This window comes from Pezoporus wallicus, unplaced genomic scaffold (assembly GCF_028554395.1).
Source record: "Pezoporus wallicus isolate ANWC-B61680 ecotype Strahan unplaced genomic scaffold, APGP_CSIRO_Pwel_v1 scaffold_3294, whole genome shotgun sequence".
Classification (NCBI taxonomy): domain Eukaryota; kingdom Metazoa; phylum Chordata; class Aves; order Psittaciformes; family Psittacidae; genus Pezoporus; species Pezoporus wallicus.
Genome location: NW_026635478.1, coordinates 5117529 through 5141089, shown reverse-complemented (window position 1 = coordinate 5141089; position 23561 = coordinate 5117529). Strand labels below are relative to the sequence as shown.

General features: G+C 41.5%; 1 protein-coding gene across 2 annotated transcripts in view; it reads left to right on the top strand.

Annotated features, from left to right (window-relative positions):
- Window positions 1-23561, top strand: part of VWF (von Willebrand factor) — a 129722-nt gene that overhangs the window by 5862 nt on the left and 100299 nt on the right. For both annotated transcript variants that reach the window (XR_008974509.1, XM_057426168.1), the window contains exons 6-10: window positions 6803-6927; window positions 13079-13295; window positions 15227-15349; window positions 17637-17748; window positions 19811-19857. Coding sequence is in view for 1 of the 2 variants with exons in the window: in XM_057426168.1 (XP_057282151.1) it covers window positions 6803-6927; window positions 13079-13295; window positions 15227-15349; window positions 17637-17748; window positions 19811-19857 (624 nt within the window). In the remaining variant the exon portion in view is untranslated. The remainder of the gene's footprint in view (window positions 1-6802; window positions 6928-13078; window positions 13296-15226; window positions 15350-17636; window positions 17749-19810; window positions 19858-23561) is intronic.

The following is a 23561-nucleotide window of genomic DNA, read 5'->3' as shown; positions in this document are numbered from 1 at the left end:
CAGCGCTGGTGGGGAGGTTCATATGAACATTTCTCAACTTGCTCTAAGTAAAACCAGCTTTTGATTAATCCTTTTTTTTTTTTTTGAAACTGTTGAAGCTGACTTTCAGATTAGGGGCAACAGAAGCAGCTGGGAGAGGTAATATTCTTTAAACAAAAGATCTTGGCAGACAATTGCTAGCCTATGAGGCAGTTTACCTTTTCCTTTCCACTGCAGTTTCTGTTTGCTCTCCATTTAGCCAGATTAGATCTCATAAAGGTCAACCCAACCCAGGATGTGAACTTCGTGGCATGACTTAGCGATCTCAGGGCACTGAAGTGTTACTTTAAGGGTGCTGGCAGGCTGAACTGTCCTGTTGATGTGTCCATTGCTTTCTGTTAAAATCTGGCCATATTTTGGTTTATCAGATTGGGCCCTGAGTTCTAATCCATTAGATACATTTCTGGGCTGGATTTGTGCTGATAATAAATACAATAAGAACTTTCAGGTTCAGAATGATATGCAATAGAAGCATAGTGGACAAAGGGAAAAGACAATGATCTAATGTTGCCAAGATTATGGGCTCTCATCTGGAAACCGCTGGTGTGCAGATCTGAATGTCAGAGGGAAAGGAAGAGAGATGATGCTAGAGGTTATACATCAGGTATTGTGCTATAGCCAGTGAGCTTGTGAGAGAGCTGAGAAGCGTTAAGCCTTCCTCCATTTTTTTTTTTTTTCAAAGGCTCCTCAAGATGTACTAGCCCTTAAACTGCTTTGATTTAGACTGACATGGTAGACTCTCTAGTTGATAATAGGCCTGGCCTGGTGGGAGACCCTATAAGAACCACTGTGGTGGAAAGAGGTCTGCAGCTGAAATGTCATCTTCTGTCTGTCTCAGACACTAGCTCACACATTTTAAAAAGTAATGCAGGACTTGTGTATCATCTTGTATCTGCCTGCATAGAAGGAAACTCATGTAATTTGATGGCCTATTTCGAGGGCTTCTCTGTGGCATCAGAGGACCAGATCCCAGATATGTGCAGAAGTCAGAGTTGCCATAGATAGAATCTAGCCCATAAACAGTGTCTTTCATGAAACATAGAATCATACACTGGTTTGGTTTGGGAAGGACCTTAAGATCATCTAGTTCCGACCCCCTGTCATGGCCAGGGACACCTCACCCTAGACAGTGTCACCCAAGGCTCCATCCAACCTGGCCTTGAACACTGCCATCATACATTTTTGTCACAGTTTTCAACAAAATGACAGTGTTTATGTTGAAAAGAAATAAACCCATATTTTTTCTATATTTTATGTGAAAAAAAAAGAAAGAAGTGACTTAACACGGGGTTAGTTTGCTTTGTTGCTAAGAAAGTGGCTTATGATACAGAACTTCATTTATTAGGTGAGACACTAAGGTAACCCTTCAGTGCCCTCAGATGGGCCCTACAGGAAATCTGGAGAGGGACTTTTTACAAGGGCATGTAATGACAGGACATGGGGGAATGGCTTTAAGCTAATGGATGGGAGATTTACATTAGACATTAGAAGGAAATTCTTCATTGTGAGGGTGGTGAGACACTGGCAGAGGTTGCCCAGAGAAGCTGTGGCTATCCCATCCCTGGCAGTGTTCAAGGCCAGGTTGGTCGGGGCTTGGAGCAACCTGATGTAGTGGAAGGTGTCCCTGCCCATGGCAGGAGGGCTGGAACTGGATGAGCTTTAAGGTCCTTTCCAACCCAAACCAGTCTGTGATTCTGTGATATTTGGATTGTTTCTGGGTGGCAGAGAAATAAGAGTCAAAGCAACTGCTCTAATACTGGACATTAGCAATTACAGCGAGTAAATAAAGGAGGTGTGAAGGAAAGGGTGTTTAAACAATAAACAGTGTGAAATCATTTTATTTTCTTATGATATATTTATACTCATGTACTATAATTTATCCAATCACATATTACTGTCATGGCACTCCTTTGATTCCTCACTGTGTTTTGGTGTGCAAACGCAAAACTGATAGTCTGATGAGAGGGTAACACATTGCTTCTGGATACATTTTTGATGCTCAGTTACTGGAGGTCTAAGTGACGTGACTCAAACTAAGATACCCTTACAAATGAACATGGGTAGGACCCAGCTTTGAAGGTAGTGGCCTTAGGCAGTAGCTCTTGAACAAAGTCTCCCCAGTAGGTTTCAGTGTGGCAGAAACACATTGTCATTCAGAGGATGGGGTGCTGAGTCACTCCCATTGACATAGTTTGTTACTAAATTTGCTCATCCTGCAAAGAAGTGCTCATGTCCTGTCGAGACTTACAAACAAGATTGATTATTTTGTATGTAGTTGCTTGTTTATTGTATATGGCTGTAAATACATGCCAGCTGCCCCTTGACAGTTTGTTCTCACACTTTCAGCATAACTCATAGTTATGAGCATTTTACAATTGGGGATCCAAAGCACAGGCCAAAAGAGATGACTTCCCTAATACTACAGAGGAAATCGGGCAGCTTGATCCTGATATCTCCTCAGGGCATGCATACATGTGTAAGGCCCCAAAACCTCATAGCCTTGCATCATGTTAGTGATCAAAGGGCACGTTCTTACCTTGTAGAAAGTGTAAGGAATTTTCTCCCCAGTGAGAGACACTGCAGTGCAAGCTCCTAGAGCTTATTTGTGTGCCCGTAGCCTCAGTCTTTGCTTAGTACTCTTATCAGTGAGCTGTCTAACACTGATAATCGCTGCGATAGGTGCTTGGATGCCTAGGTCATCATAAAATCATATACTGGTTTGGGTTGGAAAGGACCTTAAGATCATCTAGTTCCAGTCCTGCTATAGGCAGGGACACCTTCTACTAGACCATGTCGCCCAAGGCTCTGTCCATCCTGGCCCTGAACACTGCCAGGGATGGAGCATTCACTGCTTCTTTGGGCAACCTGTTCCAGTGCCTCACCACTGAAGTTTATTTGTACAAAAGAGCTCATTCAAGTCCAACACAGGGATATTAATCCATCACTTTGTTATTTGTACATGTTAAATACTCTTAGCATTATGGGGGGGAAAAACCCAACCCACATTAATCCAGTGTCAGTCCCATTATGCTTTTCTTGGCACTGGCAGGAAACATATTTCTGGGAATCTGTCTCCAAATTACAAAGACATTAATCATAAAACAATGCCCATGGCTAATTTTGGATAAAGGCTTGATATTCTGAGCCTGCTCCAGCTGTCAGCAACACATTCCAGCCATTTAAGCTGCTGAAATACAGAATATATGATGCCCCTGGAGAGTGACAAGGAAAAAATCCAATGTTTCAGCTAATGTTTTCATTCCAAAAGTAGTATAAATGCATGTGAATGAATATGCAGCTTCCCTGTGTGGTACCTGTTATCTTAAAGCATGTTCTAAACACACAGGTATGTTAGTGCAGATATTTATTTTTTTTCCCCTAAAAAAATATAGCTTCTCATCAGTCTGAATGGTTTGGCATTTTAAAGGATATCACTAATTTGATTTTAGGCAAGTTTTTGTTTGGCCTAAGTAAATGATCTTATTTTCTTTTTTGCATTTTAATTTGAAAGCAAAGGGAATCGTTTCACAGAGAATGTAGCTGTTATTTACAAGCAGTATAGATGAAGAAGACTTGCCTTGTACCTGTCCTCATTGTATGGCATTTATCTGAGATGCCAAAAGCCTGTGTTCATAATCCACTCTGCTTTATTCAGAGTTTGGAAAAAAGTTAGACATTTATTTTGAGGAGTGTGCTTTCATCACTGGGCTGTAATTTGAGGTGTTTCTTTCCTTCTCTTGTCTTTTTTAGTACTAATTTTATATTTACTGACCCAGAGAGGGAAGGAAAGACTATATAGCCCATGACTTCAACATTTCATAGTCCATGACTTCAACATTTCATATCATTCATTTGGTCCAAACCATAGTTCAATATTTGGTCAACTTTGCCAATAGTTTTGCTTGCCTGGAACCATGTACAAAACTATGTAAATCTGTGTAGAAAAAAACAGAACCAAAACAAAACCCAAACCAAAAAATGCAAAGAAAAAACCAGAAACACTCTCCACCCCTCAAAAAAAACAACAAAAAAAAAAAAGAGAAAAACCCCAAACAAACCCCAAACCAAACCCAAAAAGGAAACAAATAAAAAACCCCAACAACCCCGTAACAAACAAAACCCCCTATTGCTTCATAGATAACCAAGGTGTGAAAGTTATGCACCTCTGCTGACAGTATTGTAGATCCCTGCACAAATTCTTGCATGTATTTTACAGATGAGCTAACAGACCCTGGGAAGAGTTAACCTGATGGGCCTATAGCCATATGGAAAATCTGGAGGAGGTCCAGGGAGGGAGGTCAGGGCTTCTGCCTCCTACTCACATACCTTGAGTGCAAGGTGGTTATTGCTAATGCTTCCCCTTTTCTGACCATCAGTCTCAAAGTAAACAAGCAGCACAACAGTTTCAGATTTCAAAAGGAACTGGTGATTTTGGGACCCAGATATCATGGTGAACACTGATTTTTCTGTCAGGAGTGAATATCATCTGTGTGAAAATCAGATAAGTGGAAGCAACTGTTCTGACCAGAAAAGAAAAAAGTTGGGAGAAAATGGGTGTGAAGTTGTCTAAAACATGTCAGTGTGGTGTGTGGTTTTGTTTGCTTGCTTGCTTTGCAGCAGTCTCATTTTAAAATTATAGTGCCTCTCTAGCCATTTATCAATTGCCATAGGTCACTTAAGGCTACATAAGACAAATCACAGGAAAAAACACTGTTGGCTGATATCTCTTAGGTTATTACTATCCTAGATTTTTACTGTCCTATGTTGAGGAGACTTGCCTGGGGCAAGACCTTGAGCTATTGAGCAAACTCAAATCGATCAAGTATTGCCTGTTCAAAACAACTTGTAGCTTGATTTAAGGGCCCCAGGACTTTGCAAGGAGATAGATCTGCTCTGGCAAGTTGTTGGCAAATCTCTGGTACCTTTGGAAATAGCTGCTAATATACAGACAGGTGGTGGCAACAAGAGGGTTTGAAAAGCAGGCTCCAAAAAATATAAACCCAAATAGCCCCACAATTTTATTAAAAAAAAAAAAAAAAAAAAATTAAAACCCAGGTGACCAGCATTTCAGGGCCAACAGTTGTCCCAGCCTTCAAATCTTAACTTGTGGGTGAATGAGGATCTTGGGGTACCTGCCAGTAATGGGAAGCTCAGCATGGATGTGCATTGAGACCAGAGGAACATGACTTCAGAGTGGAGCCCATCTCCCATTACATATAGCTGTTGGTGTAAGGCTGAATTAGTGTAAATAAAAGTCAATGTATTTAATCTGGCATCTTGCTTCTCATCAGACTACATTTCATTGTTAAACTAATCTCTACAATCTATAGTAAGCTAAAGAGTTGTGTTCTTGTTTTTCTTTCCCTGTGCTCAATTTTGGGGGTGTAGATGAAAATTTCATGCCTTTTACTGTTTTTCCCTGTGATACTTTCCTTGGAGTCTTCTTCCTTTTATATCTCTTGCTGGCCTAATATGCTACATTTATAAACCCCCAGTTTCTAGTTTACAAAAAGTCTACTAGAGGCTACTGGCTTTATTACATCTGCCTTAGCATTCCTAGTGTAGACTACCCTGTAGGAACATTTTTAGAGTACAGTATATTCTGTGTGTTTGTACTTAATGTACAGCAGGTAGCTCAATGACGATCTTATTTGATATAAAATGATATAAAATATGAAATATAAAAATATTATATAGATACATTTGGGAAACATTTGTTACGTTTTCCAAATACAGTCAGGGTCATGTGTCAACATATTCTCTGCATAAGGTCTTGGGTATTGTTTTAAGAGCGGCAACTGATACTCTCACATGCAACACAGCAGGGTTTCAAAAAGCAGTGTTGCAGAACTGAGAGTCATTAACTGTTTTGTAGCAGGAGCTCACAGAAGGAAGCAGAGGTAGTCCTTGGATCAGCCATGCCATAAGAGGCAAAACGGGGAGGAGGGAACATTCCCTTTCTGGGAGGATCCCTCTTCTCCAAAGGATGGAGCAAGAGAAGCAGAGAACCTGGTTTGCATCTCCCACAAAGTGCTAGTCATACAGTTTACCTCCTTTGGTTTTGCTTTTATGCAAAATGGGTGCAAATCTTGTCAAACCTGGGCCAGGAGATGCTTGTAATAAGGCAGAGGAGCTGTTTGAGGACAAATTGGACAGTAAGATCATGGGCCAAAACAATTATGGTGCATGTAAGTTCCTTTGCGCACAAGGTTTAGTTTCAGACAGGAGAAAATCAAGGCTATCTGGGGTCAGGGATGCTAATACTTTCTTTGGTTAGGGAGAGTATTTTCATTTTGTTTGCCTCTCTAAGATGTCTTGTATCTTACTGGCAACTTTTAAATAGTACAAAAATGTGTATGCATGCTTAGGGCTCTGCAGATTATAGCTGACCAGCAAATGACTCCTACCATGTTCCTGCAGGTGTGAGAAGTGCTGGGAGCTGCCTTCCGCAGGCTTTAGTCTGGCCTTGAGGTCCTCTGTAGGAATCAGTCCAGATCACTGAAAAGGGCTTTTCTACAGTCAATCTGTTTTGGAATAGAAATTCATTTGATATGACAGGTTTTATTCTTAGAAACAGATTTTATGGTTTAGTGGTGGCCTTGGCAGTCCTGAGGTAATGGTTGGACTTGATGATTTTAAAGGTCTTTCCAACCTAGCTGATTCTATGATTCAGCAGACTATCACAGTGGTAGTGGCCAACAATGACTACTTGTTGCTTTAGCTCTTAAAAAATCCATGTGCTTCTCCTCTCCTTCATTCACAGGGACCCTTGTGGCAAACAGTTATGACTTTGCAAACTCCTGGGCTTTGCACAGTGAAAACAAGCAGTGCAAGAGAGTGCAGACTCCAAGCAACACCTGCAACATTTCATCTGAGATTGCAGAGAAGGTTGGTGCCGCAAGATACCATTCTGGTTTTGGTCCTCCCATACCTGAAGGCAGCTTGCTTGCCCTGTGGCAGAAGAACACAAATGCTTCCTTGTAATCCATGTCTGCACCTACCGTGGTCCTCCCACAGCAAGTGATTAGGATGCAAGGTGCAGGAGATATGTGTTTTGGGTTTCTGAGGTGCAGTGTGGTCTGAGATAGCTATGCTGGGCACTGATCTCACCACTGCACTGGAACAAGGTGCATGGCTCCTCATCCAGCTAGTTAACTGTGGGGCTGGTGGTGGCTGTATGTAGGTTGCTGCTGTGGTGCATGAGGATCAGGTGCAGGGTGAAGGTGGAAGTAACACATCTGCAGCATGGCCTGCGATGTCTGTGTGTGTTTGCAGTGTTTCCATGAGCCAGCGTAGGGCTGGATGCAGGATGCAGCTGTGTGCCTGCAGTTCCTGAGCTCCCTGCATGCTCTGGCTGGGAATAGCAGAAGGATTTCTGTACTGGGCTGCCCGATGCTATAGAGAAGCGACCTTGGAGACTGCATGTTATGACTGATGTATTTCTTACATGCAGTGTTGAGAAAGGAACAGTTTATTCACTAGTTAGTGAATGCAATTTTTCTCCCCTACTGCACCCTTCCTGTCACTCTTCTTTCTAAAACTGTAGTACCTATATACCCCTCCCTCCCAACACACAAGCATCAAATGGATAAGCAAGGAAACCAACAGTGCATTTGAGACTGAAGGGTGAGTTGCTGCCAAGGAAACTTTGGTACTATTTGGGAAAGGTGTGTTTAAGTTGTGCCTGTAGAATGAAGTAGTCAATTCCTTTTCTGATTCTGCAGTTGGGAAGCAACAGTTCTGAAACCTCTGTGAGCACCACCACCACAGATGGTATTTGTGATTGTGTTGCAGTTCATGTACTTGGGAGGCCCCAGAGCGGTGAGGTGCTTCAGCCAGGCTATTTTTGACACAGGAGATGTTCTCTGTAGATGTTGCAAAGGCTCTGTGCTTCTTCCCTTGCCAGAAGAAGGAGGTTCCTTCAGCTATGCATATAATGGTAGCTCTGATTTGCTGAAGAAACACAGAACTGCTTGTCTCACCCATCTCTGTGACCCTTTTTGCTGCATCAACCTTTTTCTTCTCCTCTTTTATAAGTATAAACATGTTCCTTGTTTTCCTTAGGCACAGGGTGGACACACGCAGATCGTCACTTCCAGGGAGGAAGGCTACTTCTAGGGGGGAAAGTAGCTTTGAATATACACTGACTGCATGGGGTATTGCAGGTTATGACTGTCACAGTAAATTGAGCCTACATCCATTGAGGGCTTGCATCTGGTCTCATGTATTCTATAAATCAGAATAATATCATGGGTGTCAGGTTTAGATTTATGCCAGGGTAACTAAGGCCAAACTTTACCTGTCAGTTTCTTGCTATGCAGGACCTGTAGACCAATACTTGTTGAACCAAGCTCAAATAATTTCTCAGGAGTAGTGGCGCTTTCTGGAACATATCTGCTCTACAGCTACTTTGCATGCTGGTTTCCCTAGTTACCTGGAAAAACCTGACTAAGACTTGGACAAGCTTGCAAAGTTCTGACTCTATATTTCCACTAAGCTTTTGGATGGGGACATATATATTAGACATGTTCTGAAATTCAGTGAAGCATGCTCCATATCTTCAGCCTTACAGCCTGCACACTTGACTGAGGAAACACAGCAGTGATTCCAGGTTGGAAACCTGCAGCCTATGTTTCTTGTTTGAGCTGAGGTGGTGTGTCGGGGCATTCCTGTCAGGGACAGGACTGATGGAACAACTGACTTGAGTAGTGCTATGCGGTGCCAAGGGGGTGACCAAAGCACGAAGGGTTTCAACCTGGTTAAGATGTCTTCTGAGGGACAAGACTGTGTTTTAAACGTGGTTACAGCCCTGCAGCAGGGTTAATTCTTGTGAATGGTGCTGGCCACTGGAATTTTATCTGTTCAGGCAAGTTTAGTGTTTAGAAAATGTCAACATTGCAACTGAAGTCCGGGAGAGGCATCCTGTCTGATGGGTAGACTGCAACTAATATGAGTTTTATACAGATCATGTTAAATATTGATGCTTTGTTGGATAAAGTTTGCTCTCCTACAAACGGATGGAATTATCTTCTCTCTCATGTGAGTTCATGAGCTCACAGCATTTAACATTGGCTTAATTTATTCACTGTGCAAGAATAAACACAGCACTATTAATAGAAGACCAGCCAAAGGAGTGCCTTTCGAAGAATGTGGGGCTTTTTAATAGCCTGCTTTGTTTGCTTGCTTCAGCTTCAGGAATGTAAATCTCCTCCATCTCCCAGCCGGGCGATCAGCTGCTAGGTGAGGAAAACAACAGCTTTGGTTCAGTGTGCTCCTCCCACCCATCCACCCACTCAAGGTAGATCTGTGGTTTACTTTGCCCTCTCTGCTCCCCACCACAGCAGCATCCTTGGAGAAGTGGCTTCTGACTTCTTTGCAAGCGCAGTGAAGTCAAAAAGTGCTGTTGCTCTAACCTCAAATCGTAGAAAACATGGGCAATTTCATATTCTTTAATAAGGAAGAGCTCTTGTTGTGATTAACAGCTACGTGTATCAGCTAAAGGTCTTGACCCAGCTAACTCTTATCCTGCTGTTGCTCTGGTCCTCTCCCTGCCCTCCACCTCTAAAACACATACACACTTCCACGTGTTTGACTACTGCTCTGCCTGTAGATATGGTTTCTTCTCAGATACTGTGTTCTTCTCCTAGGGCAGGAGGCAGCTTGGCATCTGCATAATGTAGCTGCCTGTTGGCTACCTGTCTTGTGACCCGCAGAGCATGCCAAACTGGGTAATGCTGAAGGGAGGGAGCTGCTGCCGCCCTTCCATGCCCTGCCCTCTACGGTTGCTGTTGAGTTACCAGAAAGAAATCTGAGACCACAAAGAGATCTCTTTACCAAAACCGATCAGTGTTTTCTGTTTTTTTTTTTCCACCACAGGATGTGATGATTTAGGCTACATGTTCAATGAAGTACTGCCTAATAGGCTTTTAGATGACTGGCATGGTTGTCATGTTAGCATGGGTAACATGGATCTTGAAGTATAAAATGGAGTGACATGGATAACTATAGTAACAAGGCAGCCTTGGAAATAATATATATGTTTTAAGGCATTATGTTTGGTTTATGCATTCTTAGATGTTTATTTTTCAGATTTCACCTCTAATAGAAACGGTGCTTGAGGCCACAGTTTACTGTATTCTTTCTTTCTTTTTTTTTTTTTCTTATTAGGAAACTATACCTGTAACATGTTAGACATGAAAATAATTGAAAATAGAATTCAAATAATTCCTGCTTTTGCTGAAACTCAGCTTTTCCTGTGGTTGGTAAAAAATAAACCTACTTGTATCCCATGGAGTACTTCCATATGTGGTAAAGAAATAGCATTTATCCCCAGATCTGAAAGCAAGTGGGAGAGGTTCTTGTCTACCATTACAGATTACGGTCCAGAAGCTATCACAAGCAGGTCCAGCTAAGACATGGACATACGGTGCCATAAAAGGTTTTAGGGATGAAAATGAGGCCTGCTATATCTAAAATCACTTTTTTTCTGCTCCTGAAATGTACAGGCTAGCTGAATCAGCATTTGAGTGAAGTAATTTCTGTCAGTTATTATGTTTGCTCAAACATACAGCCAGCATTTCGTGTACTAAACATGCTGGCTTTGGAAGCTTTTTATCTGGAAAGATGGGAGGCTAAGTCATTCTCCATTTGAGTGAGCCAAAAGATGTATTCTGAAAAACTTTATCCAATTACAGCATCAAAATATGCCCTTCCTAAAGGGAGAAACACTTTCATGTGTCTATATATCACAGGGTTTAAATTCAAGGGAACAAGAGAGTGCCTCTGCTTTCTTCTGTCATTTTCTAGGTTATATCTCTTTAATGGCAATTGTTAAGCAATAGGCAAATGCAGTTCTTGTAGCAGCAGAAGACAACGCCACAGAAATTGGAAGAATGTACAAAATTCCACCTACAGCTCTGTGTGGTGGGACTGGGGCAGAAAAAAGGTCAGCAAGTTTGTGGTTGCTAAGGGTTGTTAGTGCCAGGACACCACTAACCCATTTAAAGAAACACTTAAAATAGAACTCATGCAGAAGTCAAGGGAAAAGTTTCAAAACCTTTCTTTACCTGTGCTTTGGATATTGCAGTCAGTTCTGCTATGTTTAATCTTACTGGCACCTATACTCTAAGCACTCTTTCAGCCTAAGGCTTCCCTCCCTGGCTGACTAGTTTTAGATGATTCTTTGGCTGTGTGAAGCTGCTTTCAGGACTGTTCCTCCATGAGCAGGAATGCTACAGCAGTGGGTGAGACTGGCAGTCTCTGGTGCTCATCATGTATGTGCATTGTCTCTTAAACTAGAGGACAAGGACCTCTCTTAGATCAGCCTGACCACTGTGTTTTAAAGAGAGAAAGGAGAGAGAATAAAAACGATCTGCTTCCTTTCTTCTAGTTGTTTGTTTTGTTTTTTTTTTTTTTTTCCAGCTGGTTCATCATGGTGGCTGCTATCTGGGCATTAGATTTATTCCAGGCTGGAGCTGATTTTCTGGAGGACAATCATGTTCATCTCCCTAAAGGCAATATGTTAGCATTGCTTTTAGTTCCATGAGGCCTTTCTCGGAAAGCTCAAAACCTCTTTCTGCATGTGGTTGTTCACTGAGCACTTTCCTAAACTCTAAATATATTCCCAAGGGACCAGACATTTCTGGTTTGTCTTCATAAGTAAGAAGTTCTCTCAGTTCAGACATGTATTAGTTTTTGCTGATCACCTGGACAAAACACTCTTTAGGGAAAACGAGTCTTTTCTACTCAGCAGTTTTCCTATACAGGTATACCAGCTGAAATTCAGAGAAAACATCTAGACATCTGCTGACCTCTGGGTTTTGGGGTTTTTTTGTTCCACATTTTAGATCTCCCAAAAAATGAAGGCTCCCACCCCACCTTCTCCCCCCACTTTTTTTTGTTGTTATAACACAGCAACCTGCATGTGCAATCTCCTCAGGTACTTGTTGAGGTATTCAGGAGTAATGCATTGTTACTGTAAACTGCCCATATTTAACACCTGAAATATACAGCATGGTTATATCTGTTTATATGAAACACAGACAAATAAGTAAAAGAAAGTTATGCTTCAACTGTTTGTGCCAGAGTTGTCTCAAAAAAATCATTTCTCCACTTATCTAAACTCAGCATCGTTGAGGATCTCAGGTTTATTGAACTGTGACATAATGCATACATAAGAGAAAGTCTATTTGGGGGAGACTCCCTTAGAGAATGAAGCTAAGTTTTCTGTAGGTTTTGTTTCACATACAGCTAGGTTTCCTCTTAGTTTGCTGCCATTGAAAAGAGAGGTCTTGGTGCCCTCCCCCATCTTACTGTGCAGTCCTCTCATTACACTAGCTATCACCCTGCTGATTTAACTTGTGAGAAGAGCAGAACAAATTGCTTTTCTTCCCTGGGTTATTTTTCTGCTATTTATCTGGGATAAATTGACCTGTTGTGCATTGGACAAGCTAGCAGGAGTGACAGGAGCATGTGGCCAGAAGTGGGAAACAAATTTGATTCCTCAGATTCCAGTCAGACTTGATCTTTTAGTATGAAACTTACTCTGTTCCCTCATTATCCAAAAGATGGTCTGGTCATTTTTCTTCCTAAGTACTTCAATAGTAAGTTCCTCTTCCCTTGCTGTGTGTATCTTCCTGGTACTTGAGACGCCATCTGGTTCTTCATTGGTAAGAAGCAGTTCTTTGCTTCCCTCCATTTGCTGACTGGTTGACTGGCATGTTTCTGCATGAAACCTCTCTTATATGACACTCTATTTTATAATAATTAATATATTAATGTCCCTCTGTGTGTATATATATATATATATGGGTGTGATGAATAAATGGATGTATCTCACTACTAGCTCTTGACTATTGATGTTATTTAACTAAGCAGTGCTGTTAAATACTAGCTGTTAAATACTACCCATTTAACAATAGCGATGACAGTGTGTTTTGAAAGGTTGGGATTTCTCTCTTCTTTCTGAGACTATAATAATTAATTTTGCCCCACTTTTTTCTCTCTCTCTTTCTACCTTTGCCCCTCACTTGTTGTGCAGGGTGTCATTGAAACCTGCCAGCTACTAAGAACATCTTTGACCTTCTCCCGGTGCCACCATCGAGTTGACCCAGAACCATACATTGATCTCTGTGAAAGAGACATCTGTGCCTGTATCCAGGGCATGGACTGTCACTGCTCGGTGTTCCTTGATTATGCAAGAAGCTGTGCTGATGAAGGATTGATTTTGAACGGATGGCCTGAAGAGAGCGCATGCAGTAAGCTGACAGAATTATTCCTAGGCTGCTTATCCCAAATGAGATCATGCTTGTATTTCAGATTTATGTGCTGCAGCTAAAAGTAACTGGTGCTTTTTTAGGATGTTGATTCAGGTTGATTTAGGCATGGCAGGTTAAAACTTGAAGTGCCTGTTACTTCCATTTATCTGAAGAGCCTTTGCTCGCTCCCTTTTTCAGCTCTCCATCACCCACCTTTTTCTAGAATTTGTTGTCACTAAGGCAGGACTGTTTGAACCACAAATTCTGAGCTCTTACAGGTCCTGCCATGGTATACAGAGTCAGTAAAGACTTACTTGATACTCAAAGATATAGACTAGGGTGTTTAGGAGCTATTTCACATATGACCCAGTTGTGTGATGTTAACCCGCCTGTACGGGTAAGTCAGCATCCTTGTGAAAGGCTCTCCTTGACACTTTATTTATTTATTTATTTATTTATTTATTTTAGTACAATCAGTTATTTCATCCTTTATTTGCTTGAACCAGTTACACTGAAATGGAGATGTTGCCTTTTTTAAAGCCAAATTTTGTCTACGTTAGAGATCCTGATTGCATTTTTTAATGCTGCTTTTATTAGCTTAATTTTGCTGAGGTCAGAGGTCCTGATTGCATCTTTGCTGAGATTTTCAACAAGGAAGTGCATGGATTGACTGGGATGAATTGCATTTATAGAGAAAAGGTCATGTTTGCACCTACTGTTGCTATATGCACATGCCTCTGCTGGAGAACCCTGGTTAAATACATAAGCACACAAATGAATAACAATAATATCAATCCTCTGATATCATATTCTCAATGATTTTTCTCATGTGTTTACATTACACAGGAAAGACAATTTTCATAGGATGTTTATGTAAATTGATTTCACAGGGTGAATGGCTGTTATATATTAACAATGCCTTGTTCTCTGGTAAAGATATTCTGCTATTGGCCACCACTGAAGAAAATGGAAAGAAAATTATGATTAGGGCAGGAAGATGCTGCCAACCACCTTTTGAATGGATTGGACACCAGTCTTCTAGCAGTAATTTGTTACCTTTCCACTGGGACATAAAAGGGATCTTCACACCAGGAGCTTAATTTTCCATCATCCTTCATCCCTGCTATGATGCTTTCTCAGGAGATGATGGTGATAGTTGTGTTGGAGGCATGAAACACTCTGCTGCGTTGGCAGGGCTCTAGTGCTGGCACACTGTACTAGTGCGAGCTGGTGCCCAGGCCCTGGAGCCACAGAGGGCAAGACTGCTAGTTCGTTATCCTCCCACCTCCTTCAATAGAGGGTTTGCTGGGAAAGGGCAGGCTCTAATATTTTCTTCCCACTCCATGCCCACAGAGTTTTGAGGTGTGTCTATGCATCAAAATGAAGGGATAGCTGTAGTGTATGCTTGCATAATGGCCTAGCCTAGATAATGACAACAGTGAAGACACCACAGCATAGGTGTTATCCTGGGATGGCAATTCTCTGGAAGAAGAAGGATGGGATTTCAGTATTAACTGTCTCTCAGTTCTCTCTGGAAACATGGAACAGTATAATTTCACAAATGAGTGGAGTAACTGCTTAGCTTAAAGGTACAGAATATGCTTGTCTACCCAAATTACTTATTTGTTATTGCAGAACTTCACATGTTTAATTGTTCTTAATGCATTGGTTTTAGTTATTGTGACTCAATTTATTAGAAAAGAAATTGGCTTTAACTTTTAAGTATTTACTACACTGCCTGACAGATGATATTGCAGCAAACTGAAAATGAAGTATTTCTTAAATGTCATGCTCTTGAATAAGAAGTCATTGATAGGAGAGCATATAAACTTTCTGGTGTCCCTGTGATTCAGCCTTTGATAATTAAAGGATTTATTTTTTTTACGAGTTATCGAGGAATTTGCATTTCTAATTTCTATTAATTGTTTCAGGGCCAAGATGTCCAGTTGGCATGCAGTATAAGGAATGTGTATCCCCTTGTGCCAAAACCTGCCAGAGCCTGAATATCAATGAAGTATGTCATGGACAATGTGTTGATGGCTGCAGCTGCCCTGGTAATTTATTTACTGGATTATTTACAGAGAAACATTTGGCAATGATGCTACGTATTTTATTAGAAGAAGGAAAGCTGTGTCTTCCTTAAATTTTCTTGAAATCAGAACTAGTTCTCTTTTCTGGGACCGTGCCCTAGAATAAACCAATTTCTGTAATGCCTGTATGCTCACTTGATGAAAGGGCCATTTTTCAGACCCAACTGAAAAATAAATGTTTCTGTGAAAATCAGCACCATCTAGTACTCTAGGGTTGCCTTTGTTTCTTGGTGAGGGACTGCTTGCCATTGATGTATCTAGATTCCTTTTGAATTGCTTTTGGTTAGAAGCATCCAGTTAGAGGAAGGAAGAAATAGAATGTACTGAAGGAGTTTCTTACAGAAAACCAGCATGTGTGGGCCTTGCACTATAATTCCAGAAATCTTAATGATTGTACATGAATGATTTCACTTACTATTGAGTAATTTGTACAGGAGAGTTGATTGGCTTCAAGGGGCAGCCTAACCACCACAGTCTTCCTCCTGTGTCCATTGTACTTAAGACAACTGCAGGAAGAGAGTCATACAAAGCATGATGGAGGTTTGCTGAAAACATAATTTGGTTTCCAAAACAAGGCAGTAATGACAATGTTATCCTTGTTTGAGGAGTTGTCATTGCATCCAGAGCTTAGTAGTTGCACATGGAGGATGAAGCCAGATGTGATGTAGCCAGACACAGGAGCTTATTTTGTTGTGAAGGACCTAGTTATTATATTTGTGTAGTCCTGGGGCTGCTGGGGAAGGCTGAAGGAGATGAATCCACTGGCTACACAAGGGCTTTCACTGTGTTCTCCCTTTGGTAGCTGCACTTGTTAGTTCAGTCCAGGAAAGGTCTAGGAGAACAGGAACTGAGAGAAGCAGTTCAACAGAAAGCTTCCTGAATGAGAAACAGATGAGTAGAAGGAACTGCATGAAAAGAATTACCAATCAGCAGTTCAAAAATTTTACTGTTACTTACTGCACAGTCAACAGGGAAGAACTTTGATTTGAGTTTCATAGAGAACCAGGCAGATCTGACAGATGAATAGAGAAATTTGGGATTTACAATGAGGATTATACATTTACTTAGCTTCTTTCCAGTGCTCCAAGAATCAAAAGGATCTGTTCAATGGTGTGTTTCTTTTTTTTTTTTTTAAACTTAAATGCACAACACAACAGCACAGTCACTTTAATTGCTGTAAATGGAATTACTATTGTCAGGAAAAAAGGCGGATGTTCTGTTTTGTTGTGCTCTCTGGAGAGTCACACCACATGCTCACATGTTGTTTTGAATATTTCTCACTGAAAGGCTTTTCTTAACAGCAAAGGTCTTTCCAAGCAGCTATATGGGAAGAATGGGATAAAGGGGACTTACCTGTGTCTCACTGTCAGTGGTAACTGCTGCTGCCAGGAGAAGGGGCCAAAAATCTCTGCAGGCGATTGGAAGGAGTCCCTCAAAGAGGAGTGACAGGGGTTTTCAGCAAACAAAATGTTTTGCTAAACCAGCTCTTTTTAAAATAGAGGAATATCAACCATGTTTCAGCATGGGGATCTAAAAGAAAGAAACATGTCATTTATTCTATTGCTAGCTTAGTGCAATCTTGGACAAGTCTTGTAACCTTCTGGCCTCTGTTTGTCTTTGTAAGATAAAATTCTCTCTGTATAGAATAGGTAACTATATTTGTGTAATATGGAAACCTCAGCAGTTGGATCCAAGTTGGGAAGCTGGCCCTGTCACTTTTTGTTTCTGCAGAAGTTGAGAAATGAAGCACAGCTCCACATTATAATGTTTCTTCTCTTAGACTCAGTCTGCTAGACTTTTATGGTGTCTAACTTCATGTCTTCATTCCCTATGTCTCTCCTCATACAACAGGTACAAAGCCTGTCTAGGCACCCTTTACTACAGTCAAGAGCAGTAAACCAACAGTCAGGTTTCTAGATCAGCTCTGATCAACCTTGATTGTGCTCCCTGTGTTTGACTCATATATGTTCCAATATGTGTTTTTTGGACTTGAGGACTCACTAAACAAAGAGCTCTTCTGGGGGCACCAGAAATGCTCCATTCAGCACATCTGAGGGAGAGGCAGCACTAAAAGGAATGTAGACATCAGCACTCATAAGGCTTTTTGGCAAGCCTAATTCATTTTAATTGCTGTGACTAACTATGGATAATAATGCATATGAATAACTAGAAAATCTAATTGTATTCATGTTTGTGCCCCTGTGTGTGTGTATGTGTGGCATGTGTATCTGCTGCTACCTGACCTATCCAGATGGAAAGCTCCTCGATGGTGAACATTGCATTGAAAGCTCTGACTGCTCCTGTGTCCACTCTGGAAAACATTATCCTCCTGGCTTCACCATCTCTCAGGACTGCAACTCATGGTAAACTGCGTGTCGCTCTGGTGTGGCTGTTGTTGCTCTAGATAAGTACTACACATCAGTCAGTGACTGTTTTAGATGATCTTTCTAGAAAGCCTTTTAACAAAAAATCCTTTCATTGGCAAAGGACCTGCTCTCTGACTGGAAATGCCAGACCCTTCCAAGAAGTGAGCTGTTCACAAAGACAAAATCAGCTCCACTTTTAAAGGGATATTTGATCTGATAGAACAATGTGAGGGTCATACTCCTTCAAACAGTAGAGAACTACCTGTTTCCTGTGGATAAGAAAGACTGGCAGGTTCCCATGTCTGGTTAGTGTCAATGGTGGTGTCTTTGTTTTGACTTCCTACATTTATTTAACCCCTAAACCCCATTTCTTTCCAAGAGGAGTTATCTCAGGCACGTCCTTGAAGCTTCTTGCAAAACTAATGACTCTTCCCAGCTGCATGGCTCATGAATGCCAGCCTGAAGGGGAAGGCTAGCTGTCTAAAGAAAGGAAGGGGAATGAGTAATGTATTCCTAATCTGGTTTTGTGTAAGTGTGAACATATTTGTGGAAGGAGTTCAGGCAACTTTGTGCCCATATGTTTTCAATTAGAGTACAGAAGAGGGACCCAGTGCAGGCCACAATATGCAGAAGAAAGACGGTCTGTGCATCATCACTGCATCTGTGCATCATTACCTGCACCATGTGTCACAGAATTGAATCATAACCATGACAGTAGCATTTTGTCTTTTTCCCTGAAGCTGTCTGTAGCTTTGAGTTTGGCCACATTGTTCAGCCTTTTCTCTTGAGAAATCAGTGCTGCCTGATAGACTGCGTTGTTAGAAAATGCTTCCTATTATTCAAATTTGGTAATACTGTGGAGGACATTGGCTCTGCATTTACCAGGCTCAATAAACTGACGCCCAACGAATGTTTTTCAAGGGCTGAGATAATTAAAGAAGTAAGAAGAATCTAGCATCTCTTGAAACTTAATTGATTTTTGAGATTCAAGGATTGTCTGGCATGGTATCCCACAGACCCAAGAATGACGGACATCTCAATCACTATCAGTGCATGTTACTGGTTACTAGTAGTGCCCAAGGGAGATGGCACTAAATCCACCACCCAAAGACATTAAGGAAGAGATAATCCACCTCCCTACAACTTGCACAGAAAGGGAAACCAAGCAAGAGGAGCTTGGAATTTGCAGTGTGCCATTGAATTGTTGAAGGTCTGCTTTAGCAGAAGTCTAGCTGGCCAATGAAGGAAAGGCATTATTGCTCTTCTGTGATGAACTCATGAGGTTGTGAGTTGAGTAGTGTGCCCACTGCAAGAGAGAGGCACTGGAGAGGACACTGGAGATGATCACATCAGGGTAGTTTATAATGTGAGAAGCATTTGTTTGAAGGCTAATGGGGGAACTTTCACTGCCTAAAGGAGGATTGTAAAGAAGACAGGGCCAAGCTTTTCTCAGAGGCAAATGGTGAAAAAACATGAATCAATGGACAGGTTGCAGCAGTGGAAATTCTCTTTAGACACAAGAAAAAATTCTTCCCCCCAGATGGTGCAGCACTGCGACAGCTGCCCAGAGAGTCAGTGGAATGTCATCCTGTAGGTTTTTAAACTCAATGGACAAGGTCCTCAACCACCTGATCTAGCTTTGAAGTTCCCTTCTTTGAGCTGGGGGTTGTAGTATATAATTTTTCTGAAGGTCCCTTCAAATTTCAATTTTTCTATGATTCTGTTGTATTAACAGACATACCTTGAGAATTGTATTTAAAGCTCACTTCACATCAGTGTAACGTAATTGAATACTGTATTCAACACAGAGCTTTGTCAGGAGAAAACAGAATTTCTTGAGTTTGCAACCATTCTGGCTCATGTTACTAGCAGCTGCTGTTGAATGATGGTAAGAAGGATTGGGTATATTAAGAAATGAGATTACGGGAGGTGGAAAGGATGTTGGGGACTGGTCCAACTTCCCTGAAACAGGGGCCCATCTTTCAATTATTTTGGGAAAAGTTGCAACAGAAGATTTGAATTCATGTGCTCTTACCTAACTTGTCATGATGTTTCCTAGCATTTGTCGGCATGGCACCTGGATCTGCAGCAATGGGGAATGCCCAGGTAAGTCAGCGCTACTCTTTTCAGGTTTTGACAAGTAAGCCTTGTCTAGATCCCTCCCACTTACATGTTTTCCACTCAGAAAGGGAATCTGTCTTGCTTGCTTCCTCCAGTACAAACCAAATAGGATCATCATTATAAGTTATTCTCATGAGACAAGCCAAACACAGTGTTACCTGGGTTTTGTGTAGCAATAAAAAATCCTTTTGGTGAGAAGAATGGTTCCTCTTTTGATTACTTAGTTTACCAAGATTTAAGGGCCTGTATGTTCAGAGGACTGACTTTCAGATAGAGGAATACTGCTGGGTTTCTTTGACTAAGTACTGTTCCCTATGTGTTTGTATCAATCAGCATAGTTTTGTTGATGGAACAATTTGAAGCACTGGGAAAAGATTGGATCACTTTTAATACCCCATAGGTTTGGATGCTAATGATCATATTACAGGCAAAGGAGGGAGAAAGTGGCCACCCTGCCTTCCATGGGTGGTGGCAGACTGGAGAGGTAGCTCTGCCTGTGTTTGTGCTCCCCATCCTCCTACTTTACCTCTAAAATTCACCGTTACTGGTGGCTGCTGTCCTAGTTTTTTGCCCACATGGGGAATATGACTTCTCATGCTGTTATTTGGCCAGCAAAGTGCTGCCTTCCTTAATTCCTCCTGCTAGTTCTGTGGCATGTCCCCTGTCTCAGTTCCTGCACTATGTTCAACCATGGAAAGGCCTCCTTGACCTGAAACAGCATTTGACTCTGCTTGTGTTGTGTATGGAAGACTGCAGGGAGACAGTGTGGCTCTTTGTCTTGTTTGTTGTCCTTGCTTTTGGGAAGTGAGAGTGGAAGGGATGAGAAGGAGGCTGGGGTTATGGCAGGACAGGAAAAGTCAGAGTAGGGTTTTTTTTGCTTTGGTGGTTTTCTTTTGTTGAGATGAGGCTGTGCAATCCTCACAAATTAGAACTGCAACAGTCTTAAAATGGCTATCAAAAAGTCTGTCTTTTGATTTAACCTTAAGCTTGCCTGACCCATCAATGCTCCATTTCTTCCTGTTTGTGACTGAAAAAGCACTTGCCCTACTGTGTCAGCAGTAGAAAAAATAAAAAGTAATCCGCAACTTAAGAAATGAGGGGGGGGAGTGGGGTATTCAAATGTTCAAATAGAAATGACATTTTTAGTGAGCTGTGCCAGGCAGGACTATGAGAAGCCCTGTGCTTGTGGTGTTCATTAGAGATCTCTCTAAGTGCAGGAAACCTCATTGTCTAAAACACGGAATCAAGGACACAGGCCCAGCTGAATCGTTACGTCTGTTAGCTAAAGGGCATCAACAGGTTTACAAACAAGAAATGAATCTTTTTTTAACTTCAGTTTTTACCTAGGTTATGTCCTTGCTTTCTGGTCTACTATGACTATTATGTGGGCCCAGTGTTCATCCTCAGCTGCAGCCATGTTTTGTTCATAGTGATTATAGAAATGATGATAAACCTGATATTGAGGCTTGCAAACGGGTACTGATATATGGCTTTGTGCAAGAGGGCGTATAGTACCCCTGCCTTTTTTCTGAGTTGGGAAACTGTGCCAAATGAGCAGAAGTCAAAAAGGTTATTTTTGTACCTTCTGCCAATGTATCCAAGTCACTTTTCAGCTAGGCTTGTGCAAGACTGAAGGCTGTATAAGTGCAGTAGTTGTGCATGTGCCTCCTAACATCTGCAGACTGTTCTGAGACAGTACAGGAAGGCAGCAAACCTTCCCAAAGCAGCAGCCCTTGATAGGAATGGTAGCCAAGTATATATTGTTACCTGTCCTGTTTTGTCTCTACTTGAAGCAATGTTACAGAATATTTTTATTGTTGGCTGGTTATTTTTTCAACAAATATTTCTAACATCATGAGTCACAGAAAGTTTATATACTTAGACTCGCATATGCTGGAGGTAGTTCCATTGATTTTTTTTTTTTACCAACCTGTTTATCAGGAAAGGTTTCTTTTATATCATGGGAAGGAATTGCCTAGCTGTATGTTAGGTGATAAAGTTGGGTGCCCAGCTGGAGGTAGTGCTACAGAAGGCAGTGTTGTGTCAGCCAACTAGCAATAGCTGGCTAGCACTAGAAAGAAGCTCTCAAGCTGATATCATAATTAAATTAATTATGAAGGCAGTAGGTTTCAGGGAATCTCATGGGATGCATTACACGAAATGGAGTAGATAGAGGGACCCATAAGAAGAGACTTTGCCGCAGGAAAGAAATTTCCCTTCCAGGAGAAAGGCCAAAGGGCTGGCACTTGCTTTGGGTAGCAGACCCTAGCTCTCCATGCTGCAAGGCTGTCTTCTTTGTTCCTAGTTTCAGAGAATTCCCTGGAAATAAAACTGCGTATAATATGGTGGGTTATGCCTAATTCTCTTTAAATCTGTTCTCCGTATCTGATAGTCAGTTAAATGACTCTGAGTAACATAACACTTGGTTTACCTTTATCTAAATTTAACTGAACAGAAAATGGGGCTTCCAGGGTGAGCTAGTAAATACCGAGCTGCCTTACTCTCTGGGGGATGTCATGCAGGGGATGACATACAGTGAGTACTGGACTTCTTTAGGGCAAATCAGAGATGCACAAGGCTGAGAATCTTCAGGATCTGTGAGGCTGTGCTGTAACACGGGCTGATTTAAGATGATTAATGCTGAATAATATATTGAAAAGTGAAATTTCCACTTGATGTTCATTAGTCAAATGCTATGTGGGACTCAAAGGGAGTGAAGAGGGAATAACTCATGGAATTCATCTGCCAGTTTGTGACATTTAACCTTTCTCCATCCTTTGTCAGGGGATTGCCAGTGTAGGCCCAGCACCTGAATTTTGTTCTGGACAAGGTCTCTGCCCACCTTGTTTGCCATGGGACCATCTCTAAGTGTGAGGGTCTATCTTTGCAAGTTCTGTGGAGCTGAAGCCTCCCTTTGTGTTTGCAGAGATCCTAGCATAACAGGGTACTAAATCCCAGTTGTGGCATCTGAATACAGCCTTCCTGGAAGTGAAAAGCCACAACTTACCAAACATTTTAAGATGTTGGTATGTTTAAATAGCCTGTTTTCTGTAATAGAAGGGTGGGCTTCCCAGGCTTTCATACTATTCTGTAAGGACTTTAGATGTAGCTCTTGTAGAATTATTTTTAACTTTATGCTAGTTAATTAAGATAATGGTTCAGAGTAAAGTCCAACAAAAATTCTGCCCTTGGAAGAACTCTAGCCCTGATTATCTAACAGCTCTTCATTCCGATAAGGTATTTTTACTTCAATGCTAGAATAAGTTCTTACAAGGCAGCTCAAAGAAGAAATCAACACTTGTGGGGGCTGTCTTTAAGGAGGATTTCAGACACTGTTGCCTTCATAAAACACCAGTAGGGAGATGAAAAAGGAGCTCACTGTCTGCCAAGACACAACCGTGAAACAGAATAAGAATTGAGGCATCTCTGCAGAAGAGCAGAGCAGCAGTGAAAGTCCAACAAGTCTTGTTGCAAATCTTGATTTTTCAAATCAGTAAAAATGTCTGCATTGTACAGCCAGCTCCATGGATGCCCCAACGGGCTAAGTAAAAGTGGATTTAGAGTGTGCTGTGTCAAGATGTTGCAAGCTCCCGCATAACGGTAGAGAGGCAACATGTCCTAGTGTATGGAGGACTAACGCTGGGTAATCCTGAGTGTCTTTCCCAGCTCTGTCAGTCTTGGGCATTAGT